The 23156-nt window shown below is 35.1% G+C and overlaps 1 protein-coding gene and 1 long non-coding RNA gene across 2 annotated transcripts in view; both read right to left on the reverse strand.

The window, feature by feature from the left end:
* Positions 1 to 23156, reverse strand: part of ALG6 (ALG6 alpha-1,3-glucosyltransferase) — a 60729-nt gene that overhangs the window by 26657 nt on the left and 10916 nt on the right. The window contains exons 3-8 of the mRNA XM_082454169.1: positions 13657 to 13741; positions 8084 to 8173; positions 6848 to 6936; positions 4979 to 5061; positions 3542 to 3606; positions 97 to 288 (exon numbers count right to left, since the gene is read on the reverse strand). Coding sequence (XP_082310295.1) covers positions 97 to 288; positions 3542 to 3606; positions 4979 to 5061; positions 6848 to 6936; positions 8084 to 8173; positions 13657 to 13741 — 604 coding nt within the window. The remainder of the gene's footprint in view (positions 1 to 96; positions 289 to 3541; positions 3607 to 4978; positions 5062 to 6847; positions 6937 to 8083; positions 8174 to 13656; positions 13742 to 23156) is intronic.
* On the reverse strand, positions 8911 to 13650 carry LOC309657134. The gene is made up of 2 exons (XR_014261663.1): positions 11667 to 13650; positions 8911 to 11348 (listed from the first exon to the last, which is right to left on the reverse strand). It is a non-coding gene; the product is annotated as an uncharacterized lncRNA (long non-coding RNA).

Raw genomic sequence — 23156 nt, forward strand, 5'->3', positions numbered from 1 at the left:
ACACATTAATAAGAAATCACCAAAAGGCAAAGGTAAGTATGCCAAATAAATTATCTGAAGTAATTTTTTGAATACTGTTGTTTAAAAGCCACTCACCCCTTTCCTTTGAGGCCTTTCTTAAAACACTTGCCAAGTAAAAAACAAAAAAATGGCAAGGAGTGGTAAAGTTCCATCTGCTTATAATTTATAGCTAAGCAAAATGCCAGGGACCCCAGCAGGTCCCAGTCGTAAGATACTCCAAGAACACCCCACAAGGCAAAGCCGAGACTCACAGAATTATATATGTTCCTGTGTCAAGGAATTAGCTCAATAATTAAAAGAGATAGATTTTGTATTTTATAGAACATTTTTCTTATGTGATTTTGTAATAATATATTATAACGAAAATGATTTCTAAATAAAAGCTGAAAGTATTGAATTGATAAACAAATTTGAAATTATATATAGTGGCTTCAAATATATTAAATCTACTACTAAACAGAGCAACTGATTTGTTTAGGTTTAAAAGAGCTCTAAATAGTTAACACATAGCTTTGTTTTCTGCTAGGCTATTTCACAATATTACTATAACACATACCAAAATCAATGCTCCAAAAGTTAAAAAAAAACACCAAACTTACTGACACCACTATTTTTCCTCTATAATATGCATCAATAATATAAATTAATATATGTGCTTGATTAGAAACTAATAACACTGTTATATGAAAATAATATCACAACTAGATTTTCAGTTGAAAACGGTGAGCTGAGTACTCATGTTTACCTCCTCGCCTTCCTGAGACCCCCTTAAAATGATAGGGAATTTTTTAAAGCATAAATTCACAGCCATAAAGAACAGGAAGATGCATTACAAGAGATGAAGATTTCAACACATTTCTAGAAGATGGAAAGAGGACAGTGAAGTGGCAACAAATAAAATAAACTAGAAGGAGCCACAGCTTAGTGAATGCACAGAGGAAGCTCAGGCTAGCAAGGAGACAATCCACCCTGCAGGCCCCCAGAGAATTCTGGAAACAAACAGGTTGGAGTGCTTGAGTACGTTGAAGAGAAAACAAGAGGATTCACTGAAAATTCCTAGATGGAGATGTCAAATCCCACCTCACTCCTTTGCAAAGATTACCTGGCAGCCAAAACATTTACTACCAGGCAACAAAAGAAGGAATATTTCTCCAAAGAAATGGAATGAACTATCTGGGCAACTAGTGTAGAAGTCAACACTATAGTGCAAATTCCTCCACGTTGTGACATTTAAGGATCCCAGAGTACTGGCCAGAATCCTGCCATGTACCCTATAGTGGACCAAATGTATAGAAAGCTCACACGCAGCTTTCTCTTCTGCCTTATTCTTAGAATAAATACACCAGGATCAAATAGACATATAAGGAACACCTATGACAGAAAAAGGACCAAAGTGAAGAGGAGAAAAGACTGACCCTAGGAGAATGGAAATAATTCAGGGAACAGTGGGGGAAAAAAAAGAGTAAACTGAAATTTAAGATATTAAATGCTTAACAGAACAGATGAAATTTAATAGAAGTGTTACTCATAAAGCAAGACAGTCTTCAAAACCGTAAAACAAAATGACAAAGAGATGCTCAAGATGGAGCTGAAAGATCTAATATCTGTCTAATAAGCTCAAGAAAGAAGGGAGAGAATTAAAAAAAAATAATTTATGAGAATTTCCCAGAACTGAAGAACATGAGTCTTCAAAATGAATGACCCATAGTGTCCAAAACAACTGTCAAAAATACCTTTGCCCAAACAAATCATTATAAAATTTCAGAGCCCGAAAAGTAACAAACAGGAACAACAAAAGCAGCAGCAGCAGTAACGCATAGTAACAGCAATAAATACTTATGTAGTGCTTAGTACCTCCCAAGTACTGCTTTAAATGCTTTACAAATATGAATTCATTTAATTCTCAAAAAGCTTAAAAAGTAAGGGTTATTCTCATCCCCATTTTACAAATGAGGAAAGTAAAGTAAATAGTGGTTAAAAAAAGGTGTCCCTACAAAATGACATAATCCCCAAAGCTTCAAGAGTTTGATTCAAATCACAGAGAAGATACCACTACGAATTTACCAGAATGGTTAAAAGGAAAATAACTGACAACTGGTGAAGGTGAGCACCTGGAACTCCTACACCATTGCTAACAGGAGTATTAACTGGTAGATCATGCTTAAAAACCATATGGGAATATCTAAAATTAAGCAAGTGCACACCCGGTAATTCAGCAATTCCACTCATAAGAAATATATTTACATGTGTACAAAGAGATATTTACAAGAAAGGTCAAAGCAACATAGTCATCATAGCCAAAACCTGGAAACACTCCAATGTCTATCAGTAATAAAATCATGTGTATTCATGCAATGGAATATTATAAAGCAACAAAAGAGAACGAACTACAGCTACATACAACTACACGAATAACTCTCACAAACAGAATGTTGAACCAAAAACACCAAGCACAAAGGAATCCGTACTGTGTTGTCTTTTTTATAGAAAGTTCAAAAAAGGGGGAGAACCAAACTATAGTACTAGCGGTCAGTAAGTGGCTATCTTTGAGAAAGGAGGAAGGAGAACTACTTGGGATGCGTACAGGTGTGGTTTTGGATACTGACAATGTTCTATTTCTCGACATGGATAATAGCCAGTTCATTTATGTTTTGTGTACTTCTCTGTATGAGTGTTAATGTTTCAAAGTAAATATAGTATTAAAAAATCTTGTAAACAACTTTTTTTCTTTTCTTTATTATCAGTGTTCTTGATATTATCAAACTATCTAAAAGCCATGATCCTATAATGCCAAAAAAAAGAGCTCAATTAGGAAAGAGGACTGAATAAAAAATATGATGGAAGTAACTACCTATTTGAATATCTTTTGCAAGTCCTTTGACAGATACACATTTTAATTTTATAAATAAAACAGACTGGCACCAAAAGGAAAAAATATTAATTAAGCAATCATGGTGTGGATTATTTTTTTTCCTTTGGGACAGATAGTAATATTTAATACATTAGAAGACAAACTGGAGAGCCATGTACAGATTTTATCAACTTTCCTCTATAATTTACTTATTTGAATGTTCCTTATTTTAGGTATCAAAAATTACACACATAAAATCCACATAGATTTATTCAATTTTAGTTTCCTGAAGCTCCCAGCTACCACTATCTGTTAGAGAAACATTTTGTTTTAAAACTCAAAAACTGGAAGATTGTTTTTGTCAGTGTCAGATAACATTTACAAAAGATAGAAAATGTTTCACCTTTTCAGAATTAGCTCCAGAACAGCTAATCAGTTACCAACATCCTGTTCCCAATCCAAATAGTTGTGAAAAAACATTGCTACTTTTAATTTATACTTTACCCTTCAACTAAACACTTGCTGAAGAGATTCTTTTACCATTTTAAAAATAGTTTATATAAGCAAGAACCCTAGTAAATAAGACATTACTAGATGACAACATTATACAAACTGAGCCTAGATTTCATGATATGCATCTGACTTCATTTCTAAATTAGTAAAGGATACTGAAAATGTCCATAGTCGATAAGAATAAGGCCTGGATACAGCAATATGCATAATGCATTAGCAATCTGTAAAGAAAATTATTGTGAAATAAGAAAGTAATCTGTTACTTGAATCAAACCGGGTAAAAGTGTAGTTTCATTTAACACAGTAGCAAATGTTCCCCTCTTACCTTCTATTTATCGAAATACTCCATTATTATAAAGCAACTCTTTAAACACTAAAGTCTTCATGTAGGTAACATAGTATACTTCAGTAAAAAGGAAAAAAAATCCCTAAAAGCAGGCTTTCCTGGTGGCGCAGTGGTTGAGAATCTGCCTGCCAATGCAGGGGACACGGGTTCGAGCCCTGGTCTGGGAAGATCCCACATGCCGCGAAGCGACTAGGCCCGTGAGCCACAATTACTGAGCCTGCGCGTCTGGAGCCTGTGCTCTGCAACGAGAGGCCGTGACAGTGAGAGGCCCGCGCACCAGGATGAAGAGTGGCCCCCACTTGCCGCAACTAGAGAAAGCCCTCGCACAGAAACGAAGACCCAAAACAGCCATAAATTAATTAATTAATTAAAAAAAAATCCCTAAAAGGTGTTTGTCTGAGAAAGCACTTTTAGATATATAAATCAGATAAATTAATCTAATGATTAATCTATATAAAATGACCAAAGAGAATAGTCATGGGACTTCCGTGGTGGCGCAGTGTTTAAGAATCGGCCTGCCAATGCAGGGGACACAGGTTCGAGCCCTGGTCTGGGAAGATCCCACATGCTGCGGAGCAACTAAGCCCGTGCGCCACAACTCCTGAGCTTACGCTCTAGAGCCCACAAGCCACAACTACTGAGCCCGTGAGCCACAACTACTGAGCCTGCGCTCTAGAGCCCACGAGCCACAACTACTGAGCCTGCACACCTAGAGCCCGTGCTCTGCAACAAAGTGAAGCCACCGCAATGAGAAGCCCACACACTGCAACGAAGAGTAGCCCCAGCTCGCCGCAACTAGAGAAAGCCTGCATGCAGCAACGAAGACCCAACGCAGCCAATAAATAATAAATAAATAAAATTCTAACACAAACCATTTGATTTTTTTTTTAAAAAAGAGCATATTCGTTAACTGTGAATATGAGAATATATAGCAACTTTTCAAAATGACTTTCAGTTGTCATTCTCACAAGCCAACTCAAAATTCAGATTTACCAGTTAAGCAATAAATTTAGCATGCTGTGCAATTCAGCAGTATATAACTTCTAAAATTCAGTGCATCTTATTACTATATTTGGACATTAAAAAAATTACTCTAAGTTAATGTTTCTAAATGAAAATTAATTGACAGAAGATATACTGTTCCCTATTATCTATTCCCAAAAGCATGACTTCCTTAAGCTCTGTATTTAATAGTTAAGGTAATAAAACATTTCAGAGATGAAATGTCAGGTTACTTCAAAACTTACCTTTTTCTTAGTTGAGATTTCTTTTAAACAACAACAGTACAAAACCACTGCAGGTATGTAAATCAGCAAATCAGCAATTAACACTGAAAAAACAAGCAAATGATTTTAAGCGTTGAGTCCATCAGGATCTACTATAACCTATTAACAGCCTTCCTCCAACCCCGAGTGGGAATTCTATTAACACGAGGTTCCTACCCACTCTGGACAAGTCCTTTCCACATTGAGCCCTTTCCATTCCCTTCACCTGTGCCTAATTTCAACTGATACAGTACTACAGAGTCTCTTAATTTTCTCTAACAAATTCACACATTAAATCAATCAGCTGTATCTAAAACCAGTTCTCTCTTTGCTCTGACTTGGACTTAAAAATTAAGAATACTCAAAGCAAGGGAAGGAAACTTTTATTTTCCCCTCAATATCTGTATACTCCAAATTTTCTGATGTGAACAATACCTCAAATGTGGAGATGCATAGGAGAATCTTTGTTAATGTGAATATTTATAAAAATTCATAAATTTTTGCTAATTAATGCCTACAAAGAGCTTGAGAGGGCCAGGTGAGGAGGAAACTGAAAAAAAAAGTGGGAAAAAAAATAAAGCAATTCATAATTCTGAATGTTCAGTCCTTTTAGAACAAAGAAAAACTAATATATTAAGTTCTTCAACAGTACAACATAGCTATCCAAAAAGCCTATTTTTTTCTTGTACCACACATATATTTGTGTCCAGAATAAGATAAATGATAGTAAACTGTCAGTGGTAGATGCATGCAATCCTATTTTCAGCTCCAGATGCCACATTTTAGATGACACTGACAAACTGGAACATATTTGAAGGAGCACAACCAGAGGCTTCGAAACCATAATCACATTCAAGAAACTGGTCATCTAAGAAACAGCTAAAGTATTTACGAATGTTTAGCCTCGAGAGGAGATGACTTCAAATGTCTGAAGGGTGTTAAGTATATAAAGGATCGGACTTGTTCTATGTAGCCCAAGGAAACAGAACCTAAAATGACTAGTGAAGGTTCAATATAAGAAGGAAATTTCTAATGATTGGGGCTCTCTGAAAATAGAATAGAGTCTCTAAAAGTTGTAAGTTCCCTGCAGATACAGGTATTGGCTCAGAAGCTAAATATCATGTGGTGAGTATGTGGTTCAAAAAGGATTAAAGCATTAAAGCGTTTGGGAAGAGGGAGTGGTGTGGGAGAGGGAAAGACAGGCAATACAGGTTATCTCTTGGGCCTGATATTCCATGACTGGATGAATAGTAAAGAGAACAAACCCTGACTAGATTTAGACTAATTAAGGAAAAGACACAGGTTAGCATTAAAGCCTAAGTCTTGTAAAGCTTTTAAAGAAACTTAAGCTTATTACTTTCAACTTTTAAACAGCACACAATAAATGCTCAATAAACATTTGTTGTAAAGATTAATTTAGCAACACTGCACAGCAATACAATATATGACATACAGCTGTAATTCACCGTAAAAGTGAAAGGGATTTATTAAAGCAACAGCCTAAACAAATAAAACTTCAATTTAGAGCTAACCAACTTCAGATGAGCTATTAATATTAGCCTCACTTTACTAGGCCTCAGTTTCCTCAGCTTAAAATAAGGATAACAACAGTATTTACCTCATTTGGGTGTCCAAATTATTAAGGGAGATAATAGTAAATGTAAAGCACCCAGAATTATTAGTTTCTACTCTTTTGTTTTTTAGCTTACATATACATTTGCTCACATATTATACATATTTATGCGTATTTATAGTTACACAACTATAAAAGTAAGGACAATAATAGAACCTGTCATCAGTTCAAAAAAAATTTTAATCAAATTTTACACTCAATGCCTATTGCTCTTTCACCTGTTGCACGCATGAAGAGCTTATGTGCCTGACTCTCATATCCTCGTGATGTATGGAGAGCAATCCAGTCTGGATTTATAAACTTTGCCCTGCAAATCAAACATATATACATGCACTTTATTCCCCATTACTTTTAGCAATAAGGACATCTGAGGACATATGAATCTATTTTGAGAAGTGGCCATTGCTCCTATAAAGCAATGGAGTTAAGGCTTAAGCTTTACTCTTTGTATTTAACCATGTGAAACTGACTAACGCTATCAGAATCTGCCATGCTTATCTTCCAACAAACCCATGTAGCGTGTTAACTAAAAGCCCTACCTTCATGATTCGTCCAGTGTGAAAACAATCTGATGTCACATTTCATTTATTAAACATATACTTTGTAAAGAGCAATACACTAATATTGACAAGAGGATCACAGTTTTATAATTTATAATCTTTTCAGTTATCATAATAGGCTACAATAAATAGCTATTAATCGTAAATCATTGCATAAAACTGAACATAATTATTAAAGATAAATTAAGTTTTCAATCATATTACATTCTCCAGAACACTGCAAAGTATATTTGATTATCCTGAAGTTCGGAAACTTATTTTTAATCCAGGAAGCTAATTTTTACAAAATATGTAATAGAACAAATAAAATGAGGTCAGAAGATAATGTGAAGAAGTTCCTCAAATTTCTGCTGATACACTTCAAATCTGAAATGGAATACCAGGACAGAGTAGAACTGGTTCTCCACTAAATAGAAGCACCTAATCTTCTATAAACCATTCCATTTCTGTAAAAGAAAAAGGAATTCCAATCCTAATCTTAAATCATAAGTGAAACACTACGGTACTTCTAGTTTCTTACTTGACAGGTTAGTCAGAAAACCATTTAGACCTTTATTTCTCATTTACTTTGGGCCATTCCAGGAAAAAAGCTTTTCTATGCACAACTAACCGTATTAGATATATTTCTCAGTAATCCATGCGTAATTGGTAACATCTCTACTTCAAAACAAAGCTAGATTTTTGCATCTCTTTCTAGACTTTCCTCCAAAAAAATTATGAAAATAGTCAAACTCTGATAAACTTTCCTACAATCCAATTATAAAGGTATGGTGCTCTACAAACCATAATACAATAGTAGCTACAAACGAGCTCTCCTCTATTCAACAAACTCTTCCTTACTACATCTGCTAAGGGCATAAATATTTAAAGTTATGTCAAGGAAGAAAAACTTACACATATGCACATAAAAGACTATGGTAAGCTGTAAGAGGTGGATAGTCCAATCCCCAATACTGTAAGTTGTTATCACTGCTGTTAAAATACCTGAAGAAAAAGGAAAAAGAAAGCGCCATTCCAACAATCAATATTCAAGAAATACTTATATTTAATGTCTCACTTCATTTAACTTAATTAACATGAAAAAATGTTATACAAGGTTAAAAAAAAATTCATCTAAACTTTTCTCCCCCCTCCTAAAAATTTTTGTGAACTCACAATTAAAAGTTGTTATTGAGTAGTGTGACTAAATAATTTATTGTCTAAACCAAGGTACTCTTAAGAGTGAAAGAAGCTATAAATAATTAAGCCTTAACAACAGAGGCAAACCAAGATTCTCACAGGCAAACCGAATTTGTTACCACTCTACTATTAGTAAACTTAATGACCAACACTTATACAAAAGAAAATATGCAACAAAAAGAGAATTTGCTTCTGACAGTCTAAAAAATTAAAGAAACAATACGAAATCACAATTTAAATAAATAAAAAATGAATGTCAAAGACTACATAAAGATTTGGTTTACAAAGAAAGAAATATTGCATGAAACAGGTATACTTTTATTAATAACACTTTGAACACAGTTCAACCAACATGTAACGAGAGCCTATTACATGCAAAATTCTGTGAATTAAGGAAGAAAACTAGATCTAATGTTCATAACTTAACAGGCTCCTCTAACTGGTCAGAATGAGAAGGAACGAAATTATATTCAAGAGTGTTATCATTAACTTCAAAATGTAATTTTTTCTAACATAAAAAATATCATGGGTATTTTTGATAAAACATATCATGGGTATTTTTGCTTTTTACAAAAAAATACTATAATTTAAAATAGTTCCAGGACTTCCCTGGTGGCACAGTGGTTAAGAATCCGCCTGCCAATGCAGGGGACACAGGTTCGAGCCCTGGTCCGGGAAGATCCCACATGCCACAGAGCAACTAAGCCCGTGCGCCACAACTACTGAGCCTGCACTCTAGAGCCCACGAGCCACAACTACTGAGCCTGCATGCCACAGCTACTGAAGCCTGCGCGCCTAGAGACCGTGCTCTGCAACAAGAGAAGCCACTGCAATCAGAAGCCCACACACTGCAACGAAGAGAAGCCTTCGCCCACTACAACTAGAGAAAGCCCGTGCATAGCAACGAAGACCCAACACAGCCAAACAAAAAAATTTTTAATAATAAATAAATAAAATTTAAAAATAAATAAATAAAATAGTTCCAAACTTAAAAGTTTCAAGAACAGTTCAAAGAGCTTCTGTACATCAAATGTAAAAATTGATTTAACAAAAGACACCATAAGAAAAATTCAAAGACAAGAACAAACAGGAAGAAGATATTTATACATATATAATATACACACACACATATATATACATATATACATATACACACACCAAAAACTGATTAAAATATAGAATACTATTGTATACTGTTGAATACTGTGGCAGACAGACTTTAAGGTCATCCCCATGAACCCATCTCCTGGTGTTCCTGCCTTAAGTGTGTACAATCAATCCCCACCCCTCAAGTGTGGGCAAGACCTGTGACTTGCTTGTAAACAACAAAATACGACAAAGGTGATAGGATGGTCACGCCTGTGCTTATGTTTTATGTATATGTAAGATTCCATCTTGCTGGCTAAGCTACAGAGACTCCCTTTCACTGACTTGGCAGAATCAAGCTGTCACGTTTTAGTAAGTGGGCATACTGGAGAAGCCACATGGCAAGAAACTGCAAGTAGACCCTAGGAAATAAGGGTAGCTACCAACAAGAAACCAAAGCCCTTAGTCTTGTAAATGCAAGGAAATTAATTCTGCCAATAACTTGAGGGAACTTGGAAACGGTTCCTTCCCCAGTTGAGCCTCTGATTAGACTGCAGCCTCAGATGACAACTGGACTGCAACCTCCTGAGACCCTCCCTGATCATAATATTGAACTAAGCTGTGCCCAGACTTCTAACCTAAAGAAACTACAATAATAAATGTGTGTTTAAGTAAGTACCATTTATGGTCACTTATTAACACAGCATAGAAAATTAATGTAATTGTTTATTTTAAAATCATATAAATCATTACAAAAAAGATCAGCAATCCATCAGAAACATGGGGGAAATATATAAATATGCAAATTTGAGAAAAAATATGATGGTCAGTAAATATATTAAAAGATACTCAACAACACAAGTACTCAAGGAAATGGAAATTTTAGAAGTCTGGTGTTAGTTGTTATTATTAAATATTGGTAAGGGTATATGGAAAGAGATATTCTTGTGCTGGTATCCATTAAAACTGGCTACTTTAGAGATTCCGCTTCTAGGAATCTACCTAGGAAAAACATGTACACAGGAGAAATGTACTTTATTTAATCATTCACCTACTAAAAGATATTTAGAGTGTTTCAGGCTTCTCATAATTATAAACAATGCTGAAATAAAGTCATTCCCACAATTCCTGACTTATAAACCTGTGATTTTTTTTTTAAAAAGCAACATGCTCAGGGTAGGTGGACTCTTCTCCTAGCCCTGGTATAAACCATGCCTGCACTGAGCCAGGCGTTTCTTTCTGTTAATGATTGCTTTAAGGGTAGGAAAGATGTTGCTCCTGAACAAAAAGAGAGGTAAAAAATAAGGTATTCCTATTATTCCTGCCTTGAATATGGTTGTACAAAGTCACACTGCTGGTAGCCCTGGCAGTCATCTATTGATCATGGGGTGAAAAGCCTCAGGATGAAAAGCCAACATGCCAAGAAGAATGAATGAAAGAGAAGAAAAATGGAAAAGCCTGCGTCCTTGATTGCTATTATTATTTTTTTAATATTTATTTATTTATTTGGCTGTGCTGGGTCTTAGTTGCGGCATACAGGATCTTCGTTGAGGCATGTGGGCTCTAGTTCCCTGACCAGGGATCGAACCCAGGCCCCCTGCATTGGGAGTGCGGAGTCTTGACCGCTGGACCACCAGGGAAGTCCCTTGATTGCTATCATTGAGCCAGTTTACCAGCCCTGCAAAGACCTACTTATTAAGACAATTATTTTATTGCTTAAACTACTATTACTTAGGTTTTCTACTACTTGATGCCAAAAGTACTCCTGACTTCACACATAAGGAATTGTCATTATAAAATTAAAGAAAAAAAAGTTCAATTTTCCTCTATTACTTACAACTATGTATATTGAAATGGAATAAATAAGTGTTTAAATTTAGAATTATAAAACTGACTTTTGGGCTTCCCTGGTGGCGCAGTGGTTGAGAATCTGCCTGCCAATGCAGGGAACACGGGTTCGAGCCCTGGTCTGGGAAGATCCCACATGCCGCGGAGCAACTAGGCCCGTGAGCCACAGCTACTGAGCCTGCGCGTCTGGAGCCTGTGCTCCGCAACAGGAGAGGCCGCGACAGTGAGAGGCCCGCGCACCGTGATGAAGAGTAGCCCCCACTTGCCGCAACTGGAGAAAGCCCTCGCACAGAAATGAAGACCCAACACAGCCATAAATAAATAAATAAAAATTTTAAAAAAAATAAAATAAAATAAAACTGACTTTTTTTTTTACAAATTTATTTATTTATTTATTTTTGGCTGTATTGGGTCTTCATTGCGGTGCGCGGGCTTCTCACTGCAGTGGCTTCTCTTGTTGTGGAGCACAGGCTCTAGGCACATGGGCTTCAGTAGTTGTGGCACGCAGGCTCAGTAGTTGTGGCTCTCAGGCTCTAGAGTGCAGGCTCAATAGTTGTGGTGCATGGGCTTAGTTGCTCCGCGGCATGTGGGATCTTCCTGGACCAGAGCTCGAAACTGTGTCCCCTGCGTTGGCAGGCAGATTCTTAACCACTGCGCCACCAGGGAAGTCCCAAAACTGACATTTTTAAAGTTTACCTCATAGATCCTGATTTCACATTTTAGACAACTTTGTCACTTGAAAATTTCGACTACACTACAGCTAACTTTCTAGATGAAGACAGAAAGATTTCACTCTTGGAAAAAAAAATTTTTTTTAATATTTATTTATTTGGCTGCGCGGCGTTTTAAGTTGCCACGTGCAGTATCTTTAGTTGTGGCATGCAGGATTTTTAGTTGCGGCATGTGGGCTCTTAGTTGCATCACGTGGGATCTAGTTCCCTGACCAGGGATTGAACCAGGGGCCCCCTGCATTGGGAGCGTGGAGTCTTAACCACTGGACCACCAGGGAAGTCCCCGTTCTTGGAAAACTGAAGTTAAAAAATGAGAAACCATTCCTCAGCCACATTGCTAGGTAACAATAATGGCAAACTAATCAAATTTGACAAAATTAGCCAAAAAATTCAGACTATTAGAAATGTTATTTCCAGTATAGATTTATATCCACTGTTGATAATAGTGAACCTGTCCCAAGGATATATTTTCTCTTTTATAAACTGTGCCATTGAGATATATCTTTTTCAATGATAGTCATTATGAATCATATAGCAATGAACTTCAAACTAGGGGAAAAAAAAGAAATCACACCATTTAAACATTAGAACTCAGCACTTTCACTGCCATGCCCTAGGTTCAGTCCTGGGTCAGGGAACTAAGACCCCACAAGCTGCGCAGTGAGGTCAAATAAATAAATAAACAAACATGCACACACCTATTAAAAAAAAAGAACAGTATCAAATATTTAGCTGACCTCTATTTTAAATACTCCAAACTTGGACTAGGGTACAGCCAACCTATTAATAGAGAGTTCAATATGAAGTTCTTGTATGTAACTCTCTCAGAGAGGAGTTATATAAAAGCAGTGACCAAAGCAGTCAACAGAACAATATAAACAGTTTGCATAGCCAGGTTTAATCAAGTAATCTACCAGGCATCTAATAAGTAAAATAATACTGTCATCAATTGTTATCAGAATGTGTTCAACAAAAATGACAGTGCATGGATTTCTGTGAGATGTAACTACAGCTAACATTTATTGAGAACTCATTACACTTCAGGCACTGGTCTAAAGTGCTTTAAATGAATCATTTTATTCAATCCTCACAATAACCCAGTGAAATATGTATTCTATTATTTCCATTCTATGAGTGATAAAACTATGGCAGAGATAGTTAAATAACTTGCAAAAGCTCACACTGCTAGTAAAGAGTACAAGCCTTGATCCGAAGTCTGACAGTTTGACTCTAGCCCTACACTCTTCACCACTAAGCTACTGCTTTTTTTTCATCTCATATGTTCCTTACAGGAGAAACTTTGCTAAACCTCCACAAGAAATACTCTTAGTCCATAAACTTCCACAGTTTATGTCCTGAGGAGCTTCCATGGCATACAGTGTCCTATCCTCAAAGTTCTAGTTCAGTACCATATTCCAGCTGGTAACTAAATATATAGGTAACTTTCAGGAGGATGAAATTTCAAATGAGCTGACAATATGCAGGGTAATATATGTGACATCAGTATACAGGAAGATGAGGATTCTGAAGATGAAGAAATAGCATATTTTCCTTTTAAGTATCTTCAAATAATCTACATTAACTGACCGATAAACAATAAAATCAAGTTAAAATTATCCATACCATTGTTTGATCGGCAAATTAATAGTAATCTCTTGCCAGTGTCTCTGAGCTTCATAATCGCCAAACATAGGGGGCTTTCCAGCACCTAAGATGAAAGGTAAAAAAAGCAAAATAAAAATACACTTCAGTATATCAGTGATTTTATTTCCTTATGAAAATTTTCTAAATTATAGAGATAGTATAGGTGGAGGAAAAGAACACAGAAGTTACCCAAAAAGTCAGAGAGATGAGGTCTGAATCCTGGCACTGCTAGCACACTGAGTGACTGTGTACCCCTGAGCAAATGACTTAACCTCCCTAAGCCTCAGTACATTAAAAACAGAATCAATACTGTCACCTCAAGGACTGCTGGAATAAAGAAAATAATGAACATAAAATAACCTGTATAGTACCTGGCACACATAAACATTCAATAAATATTGTTAACATTAATTAGTTATTAACATTAGTTTTTTGTTTTTTTTTTTGGCCATGCCGCGCGGCATGTGGGATCTTAGTTCCCCAACCAGGGATCAGACCTGCACCCCCTGCATTGGAAGCATGGAGTCTTAACCACTGGACCACCAGGGAAGTCCCTTAATTAGTTTTTAATTAATTAGTTGATAATACTAATCATAAGATATCCAAGTTTATTTTTACTTCATGAGAAAGACTGTCAACTATACTGTCCAATAAGTATCATAAAACAATAATAATAACAAATGTCTATATTTTACCAAAGGCTTTTAGAAACTAAATGTAAATAACTTCAGGTCAAGTATAGAACCAAAAACGGACTATATATTGCAAAGACATTGGTTAGGTCAGGCTTTGATGTCAAATGAGTTATATAAAAACTGCCACTTTATAGTTTTTTTTTACTTCAAAATTGCAAATAAGGGAAAATGGATCTTTAATAACTAACAATTGACAGTGTCTACTACATGCCAAATACAACAATGGAGCAGGTATTATTATCATCCCCACTTGACAGCTAGCAAAACAGAGGCAATGGTCACCCAGGTAATGAATAGCAGAGTCTGGACTGGAATCCAGGCAGACTGGCTCCATAATCCATGTTCTTGGCTCCTACTGTGTATTGCCTCACAACTTGGTTAAGGTAGGTTGTTAACCTTAAATCATTTTAAATGATATAAAGGTAATTCCATTTAGTAAATAGTAACAACCACTATTTAGCTAACAGTTGACTACAAAACTGTGAGAAGGCCCAAATACAGTACAGACACAGGTTTCTTAATCAGCAAGTGAAAATCACATACAGTCAAATATATTCATTAATCCATTGGGAAGGTGTGCCACATTGGTGAATGATATGTTATCAATCACTGAACTCTAACCCAGACGTTCTCCAGCTTTGGAACACTACATTAAGTAGATTTTTTGCATTTAACAGCTGTATTATACCACTATTCTTTAAATGCTAGCATCTCCACCCAAGGAGATACTCCCAGTATGAGATAATCATGGGAAAAGCAGATTAACATCTCCAAAGCATATACACGTTGAGTGACTGCCGTAAAAAAATTACCCACAGTACAGGCACATGTATACACACACACAAACCTACCCCTGTCTCTCTCTTGGAAAGTACCATATCTTATTCATTTTTGCATTCTCAGGATGTAATTGCACCTAGCAGACTCTCAGTGAATGATGATGTAGGAAGGATGTCAATATTATCAGTATGATATAGCAAGGATTTTAAGTTCAAAAAGATTTGAATTTTTGAGTCCCTTATTTTCCACTTACTGAATGTGCAACACTAAGCAGTTTGTTATGGCAGACCAATTAATTATGCGAAGGCTACTTTAACACAATGCCCATATACTGGTTCTTGTCTCAAAACATCTTTAAGTTACTATCTGGCATTTTGAAATTCCAAGCCTCTGCTCATGCTGCTTACTTCCTCTCCCTATTCATACACCTCTTTTATCAACTCGTATCCAACCTTTAAGAACCATCCCAACTGCCAAATTCTCCACAAAACCTTCCCTTATAAATTAAAAACATACTGATCATTAATTATTGACTTCTTAGAACTAATATTTATTAAGGGCAAACTATAGACATCATACTTATATATATTATTTTATTATTCATTACAGTAAGTCTAACAAGCAAGTGTTGAAATACTTATTTTCTTCATATTAGGCTAGGGATTGTCAGAGTGATTAAGGAAAAAGAATTATTAGCAACTGCAGTAGTGAAAACTTTATTAAGTACTTAAGAGCAAAATAAAATGCCAAGAGCTTTAGATGTAACTCATGTGATCTGCAACCTATGATTTTACCAGCATTTTACTGATGAGGAGACTGAGACTGAAATTTTAAAATAACTTGCCCAGTGTCACACAGCCAATAAGACACAGCTAGTAACATTCAAACCCACTGGCGTTTAATCTCAATACCTGTGACCTTGTCAGAGAGTAAAGAGTAGAGGCACGATTTGAATAGGAAATAGAAGACAATAGCCATAACAAAAAATAAATACCAAACTTGAAGTATATCAATTGTTTAGTAAATTGAAAACCCATTACCACAGTATCTCAGAGCTATATCTCCTCCTTCTGTTTAATAAACAGCATATGAAAAAACGTAGAAATCAAAATAGGTAAGTCAAGTAGATTTTAAAAAGGAAAAAAAAAGTATTGACTTCTCATAATACTTATATTTTCAGTATCATATATTTTGTCACATGATTATACTATTTTCTAATAGCTACCCAAATAAGAATTTTAATTCCAGTGGACATAGAATGTGATTTTTCCAGAGTTCACAGGAAACATATTGCTAGGCATATAGTACACACTTTCAGTTAAAACTTGCTCAGTTAACTGAACAGGAGGGGGAGATTAACTTACAATTTTTTTAAAGAAGGAAAATAATTTCCCACTGAATTAACTGCATCTTTACGTGCACTTTATAGATGTGTGTGTGCTGTGGGGGCAGTTTCTCTTTTTGGTGATACAGCTGCTGTCTACAGGAAGAAAGGAATTGATTTTTATTTTTTTTCTTTTGCTTTTGTTTGCTTGTTTTTGGCCCACTGGGATAATACCTATAGAGGGGGCATAGGAAACTACTCAAGTCATAGAGGATCTTAAGTAGTTTCCTACACCTGAAAAAATCCAGCTATCTAGATTTTCTGAAATTGCTCTAGACTTGGGGTCAGTGTGGAAGAAGTTATTACCATTCTCTAACAAACAGAAGAATGGATAATGACTCTCTTCAGGGTTGAGAAACAAGTTTCTATCCAGAGTCTGACCTACTTCAATAAATTCAGCTGACACTGGCTATGAAGTTAGTACTTAAGTTTTTAAAACTGCTAAAGTGCCCTTAAAGCAACCCAGAAGAGCAACCCAACTGTACCTATGGGAGCTTCACTTGGGAAGGGCAAAATGGATTCTTTCTACTGTGATTAATTCTACAAATTCATTTACATGAGATTCAGAATTACGTAAAGAAAACGTATTAATGTACATTTACAAAGCTTCAATTTTGTCTCATTCTTAGGAAAATGGGCTTAAGCACCACTTAAATGTTCATTTTATTAATTGCTGAACTATTCAGAATTATGTTAGAATTTAAAAAACAAGTAGTTTCTTTGATAACAATACACACTAATTGCCTTTACATTGAAACTTTAAACATTCTAAGGGAAGAGAATTTGGTTAAAATTTTCCATAATAATCCCCCTTTTATATATCCTTAGTGAGTGAGAAGAAACATTACAAATAACAATGGGTCAGCTGAGAGAAACTATACAGTATGTGCATTTCCAAAGAAGAAATAACGGACTAATACTAAGCAAGCTCACCTGAGCTTCCTCACTCCAGTGCTTCCTAATTACAATCTTAAAACAAGAAAAACAAAAAGCAAACTAAAATAAGCATGTTAAAAACAAATTATAACGAAAATAAGTATTTTAATTAATAGAGGGAAAAAAATCTCAACGGAATCACAGATGTTACACTCATTCAGTAATCCTCCCAGCCTCCTATGATTCTATATCTATATAGTTCGTCACACGTGAACACTAAATGTCACACTGTTTACGATGGAGTTGAGAACTCTGACAGAATCACCATTTTTCTTAGTATTTAGCATTTTTATTTTTCTCATCTGAAAAATGACAAAAATATATAACAACCACCTACAAAATATGCTACAAATATTTTAATATGCAATAACAATACTCTTCTTACATAGTAATCCAAAAATACTCTTGTTCTGTTGACTTTCTTAGAAGACAATTTAAGAGTAAGGTTTAACTTTTTTGTTTTTGAAGTATAGTTGATCTACAATGCGGTGTTAGTTTCAGGTATACAGCAAAGTGATCCAGTTATACATACATATATATCTATTCTTTTTAAAATTCTTTTCCCTTATAGATTATTACAAGATATTTAGTATAGTTCCCTGTGCTATACAGTAGGTCCTTGTTGGTTATCTATTTTATATATATATAGTAGTGTGTATATGTTAATCCCAAGCTCCTAATTTATCCCTCCTCTCCCTTTCCCCTTTGGTAACCATAAATTTGTTTTCTATGTCTGTGAGTCTATTTCTGTTTTAGAAGTAAGTTCATTTGTACCATTTTTTTTAGATTCCACATACAAGTGATATCATGATATTTGTCTGTCAGGCTTACTTCACTTAGTACGATAATCTCTAGGTCCATCCATATTGCTGTAAACAGCATTATTTCATTCTTTTTTATGACTGAGTAATAGTCTATTGTACATATTCTTTAACCATTCATCTGTCAATGGACATTTAGGTTCCTTCCATTGTATATACTGCTGCAATGAACACTGGGGTGCATGCATCTTTTCAAATTATAGTTTTCACCAGATATATGCCCAGGAGTGGGATCGCTGGATCATACAGTAACTCTATTTTTAGTTTTTTAAGTTAACTCCATACTGTTAAGAGTAAGGTCTAAAATAAGTAAGAGGACTTTCCTGGTGGCGCAGTGGTTAAGAATCCGCCTGCCAGTGCAGAGGACACAGGTTTGAGCCCTGCTCCGGGAAGATCTCACATGCCACGGAGCAACTAAGCCCGTGTGCCACAACTACTGAGCCTGCGCTCTAGAGTCCGTGAGCCACAAATACTGAGCCTGCGTGTCACAACTACTGAAGCCCGTGCACCTAGAGCCCACGCTCTGCAACAAGAGAAGCCACCACAAGGAGAAGCCCGCGCACCACAACGAAGAGTAGCCCCTGCTCGCTGCAACTAGAGAAAGCCTGCAGCAGCAACGAAGACCCAACACAGCCAAAAATAAATAAATAAATAAATAAATAAATAATTTTTAAAAATAAATAAATAAAATAAGTAACAGGAGTCCTGTTTTCAGATGAGGGAAGTAACTGAGTAAACTCAGACTTTAGGAGAGAAATGTGAGAATAAGTAATGTATGTAAGCCACAGGGATAGAAAAGTATTATATATGCGTGTTGTCCTCTACTTGATTCCCATTAAGCATTTGGTTATGTACACTAGTAATACTGAAATGGTGTGATTTTTTAAAAATTATTTAACCCTATACCCTGATATTAATTTAACTTCCTCTTGAGATAAAGAGTGCAAAGAAAATAATATATCTGTCAAAATTAGAAGACTAAAGGAAAACTAGAAGACATAGGATTGCAAACTAAATAATGATCAGGAGTAATACAGCCTGAAGTAAGAAAAGGGAATGACTATCCAAAGGACCAGTTACGGACTGAAAGCAAAGGTAACACAAATTACATATTTCATATGACAACTTTTAACTGGGCTTTTCCTCAGCCCTCCTTTATCCCATTCCAGCTACCAATTAACTCCCTCCTTTCATTCACTAACAAACTTCCTAAAAGTTGCTATGTCCACTTATTAACTCCCATTTAGTCCATTATGTTCTGGTAGTTAGGAAGCTCACAATGGCCTCCTAGTGATCCTTTGTCTATTTTAAATTTTCATTCTACTTGACATGTCTAGAACTTGACACTGTTGGCCAGTCCTTATTTCTTAAAATTCTCTAATTCCCCGGCTTCCAGGATAATAACTTCTCCAGGCTCTAATCTTACATGATTTCTTCGCAGTCTCCTTTAATCATTACCCCTTCTCTGTGAAGATGATAAGTGGTTAAATCCGTTTTCTTCTGTACTACAGATACTCCCAACTCTGTGGCTTCAACCATCATCTCTATCAACCTTTTGTAAAAATCAGAATAACCTGTGGAGCTTTAAAAAATACAGATGAAACTAGTTTCCAGCAACATGGCAGACTCAGAAGGTCAGAAAAACACCTCCAATACAGGAAAAGTATATATTTTTTAATTATTTATTTTATATATTATACATGTACAATTTTAATATATGGCTGAATCAGCAGCAAAATAAGAGAATTCCTTAGAGGCCAGAAACAACAAAAAAAGCATAGACCCAGAAGAGTAAGCATTTGTCCTGAGGGAATCCAATGATCTTCGGTGGCCTATACCCTAGGTACTGAAAAGCTCTATGCCATAAGTAAGGAGGCAAAGCCTTAGTACTTGAACAAGTAGGAATTCAACGTCAGAAAAATCTCTACTAGGATTAAAAATACAAAGCCTTTGAGGAGATGGTGAAGATAGTATTTATCTCTGCCTTGGCTCTTGGTAGTACAGGAAAAAAGAAGTCTCCCAAAAATTCCTAACCATAAGTCTGCACTCACCCAGTTTGGGGCCTGAATTCACATCAAGTATTTGCCAAAGGAATCTTAAGATGAGAATTTAGTTTGACTTTTGTTAAAAGTGCCCCAGGTGCCTGGGAGGAGGCAACCCAAACCCTCTGTGGAGAAATACACAGTAAACTGAGGCCTCAAAGAATTCCCACAGATAAAAGTTCTAAGTAACATGAGCTCACAATTTTAAAAAATCACTAAACTCATGAAGAAACAAAATAACATAAGCAAGAGTCAACAACAAACAACTAACTGAAATCAGATGCAGGTATTAGAATTTTCTGATAGGTAATATAAAATAAGCATGTTTAGTATGTTTAAAGATATAAGAGAAGACATTAAGAGTATGTTGAAGAACAAGAGATCATCAGAAATGATCAAAAAGATCTGAAAAGGAAACAAGTAGAAGTTCTGGAAATTAAAAATGTAATAGTTGAAATTTGAAAACTCAATAGATGGGTAAAAAAAACAGATTAAACACAGCTAAAGAGAAAAGTAATGAACAGGAAGACAGATCTGATGATTATAAAGAAAGCAGTATGAAGAAACTATGAGAAGGGAAATACAAGCAATTATGAGGTATAGAGAGAATGAAAAGACCCAACATAGTTTGCACAAGGAGAACAGAAATGAGAGAGATGCAATATTTGAAGAGATAACAAAATTTTGAAGTCAATGAGGTGAAGAAACTGTTGTCTATTTTATTCTCTGCTATATCACCTACCCTTGGCATAAAGTGAGTGTCCTACACACACCTGCTGAATGATTAAAAGAACAAAGATATAATATATACCTAACCAGAGTTCTACAAGGAAGAAAAAGTATGAGAAGAGACAGTTGGCTGAGCAGTTTCTAAACAGACACAAGGTACCATTCCTTAGAGTCAGAAATCCCAAAAAATCCTAAGATAAAATTTTTAATATTCACATGTAGATATACCATAGTGAAATTGCAGCAACAGAGAAAAGACAAATCACCTACTAAGGAGTAACAATTAAAATGACAGCTGATGTCTGAACATAAGCAACAGAAACAAAAAAACAATGAGAGAAGATTTTCAAAGCATTAAGAGAAAATAACTGTCAATACAGAATTCCATACCCAGAAAAACTTTACAACAAAAAGCAAAATAAAGGTATTTTCAGACAAAAATGGAGTTTGCCAGCAACAGACTCTCACTAAAAAAAAAAAAAACCCTCCCAAAGATATACTTCAGGAAGAAAGAAAATGATCTCAAAGGAAGATGTACTATGTAAGAAGGAAGGGTAAACAAAGAAAATGAGGGTAAAACTGGATAACTATAAATTGTATAAAATAACAGTGACTAACATCTAAAATCATGAAAGAACTGAAATCCTAGGCAATAATACCATTTTAATTTGGGGCAGGAGGTGAAGATTAGTAACTAGAGTTAAAATGTTCTAAGGTCCTAGTGTTGTTCAAAAAGAGGATATAAATATGAATTTTAGGTTTTGTTAAGTTAAATATATATGTGAAAATCTCCAGCGTAAGCCCTGAAAGAACAAAATAAAGTATAGCTTCCAAATCAATAGGAGAGAGAAAATGGAATTAGGGAGGGGAATTGGTTAGACATATTTAAATCATAGGGATTCAGAGGTAGAGGGTAAAAGAATAGAAGAAGATATACCAAGCAAAAATTAACCTAAAGAAAACTAGTAAAGCTGTATTAATTTTAGAGGAAATAGACTTTAAGACAAAAGCATTACTGTAAATAAACAGGGACATGACAATGATGTCATGAAATTCAAGTCACAAGGAAAAAAATTCTAAATCACCTAATAATATAGATTTAAAATATTAAAACAAAAATTGACAGAACTACAAAAAGAAACTGCAGCTCTCTCAATAACTGGTAGATCAACTGGGCAAAAATCAGTAAGAATATAAAAAATTTGAACCAAAGCAACTGATATTAAGTAAATGGATATATGCAGACTATTAAACTGGAGAACATATATTTTAAACCAAAAACAATTCCAGTCTTGAGTACTATTCCAGATTTTAGGAAAAGACGGTATACTCCCTAATTCATTTTATGTGGCTAGCACATCCTTGATAACAAATCTGACAAAGGCATTTTAAGGAAGTAAAATTGCAGGCCAATTTTATTTGTAAGCATGGATGCTAAAATCATAAATAAAAAATTAATAAGCCAAATCTATCAATATACTTTAAAAAAAAGATAATATATCACAAATAGAGTTATTCTAGGAATGCAAAGTTGGTGCAATGCTAGAAAGAACAAAAACATACTCAATGGTAAATTAAAAGCATCTATTAAAATTAGGAACAAGAGAAAGAAGCCTGAATCACCACTTCTATTCAACACTGTAATAAGGTCCTAGAATTAAGACAAGAAAAAAGAAATAAAAAGGGTAGGAAGTAGAAAAGAAGAAATAATACTGTCATTATTCATGGATCACTTTATTTTACACAGAAGATCCAAAAAATACTTCAGAGAAATTATTAGAATTACAAGTTTAGGAAAGTTACCAAATATTAAAAAATAAACCACATTTTTATACCCCTGGAAAAAGCATTTAGAAAAGCAACTTTTTAAAAGATACCATCTACAATGGTGAGGAAGAAAAGATATTTAAGACACCTAGGAATACATCTAAGAAAGGATGTATAAGACTTTCATGTAGGAAACTATAAAATTTTGTTGAAAGACATTAAAGAAGACAAATAAATGGAGAAGCATACCATCTTAATGAATCAGAAGCCCTACCTACTATGGTAATGATTGTCAATTCCACCCAAATTAATCAATAGTATAGAA

Source organism: Balaenoptera physalus (genome assembly GCF_965194825.1).
Source record: "Balaenoptera physalus genome assembly, chromosome: 1".
NCBI lineage: Eukaryota > Metazoa > Chordata > Mammalia > Artiodactyla > Balaenopteridae > Balaenoptera > Balaenoptera physalus.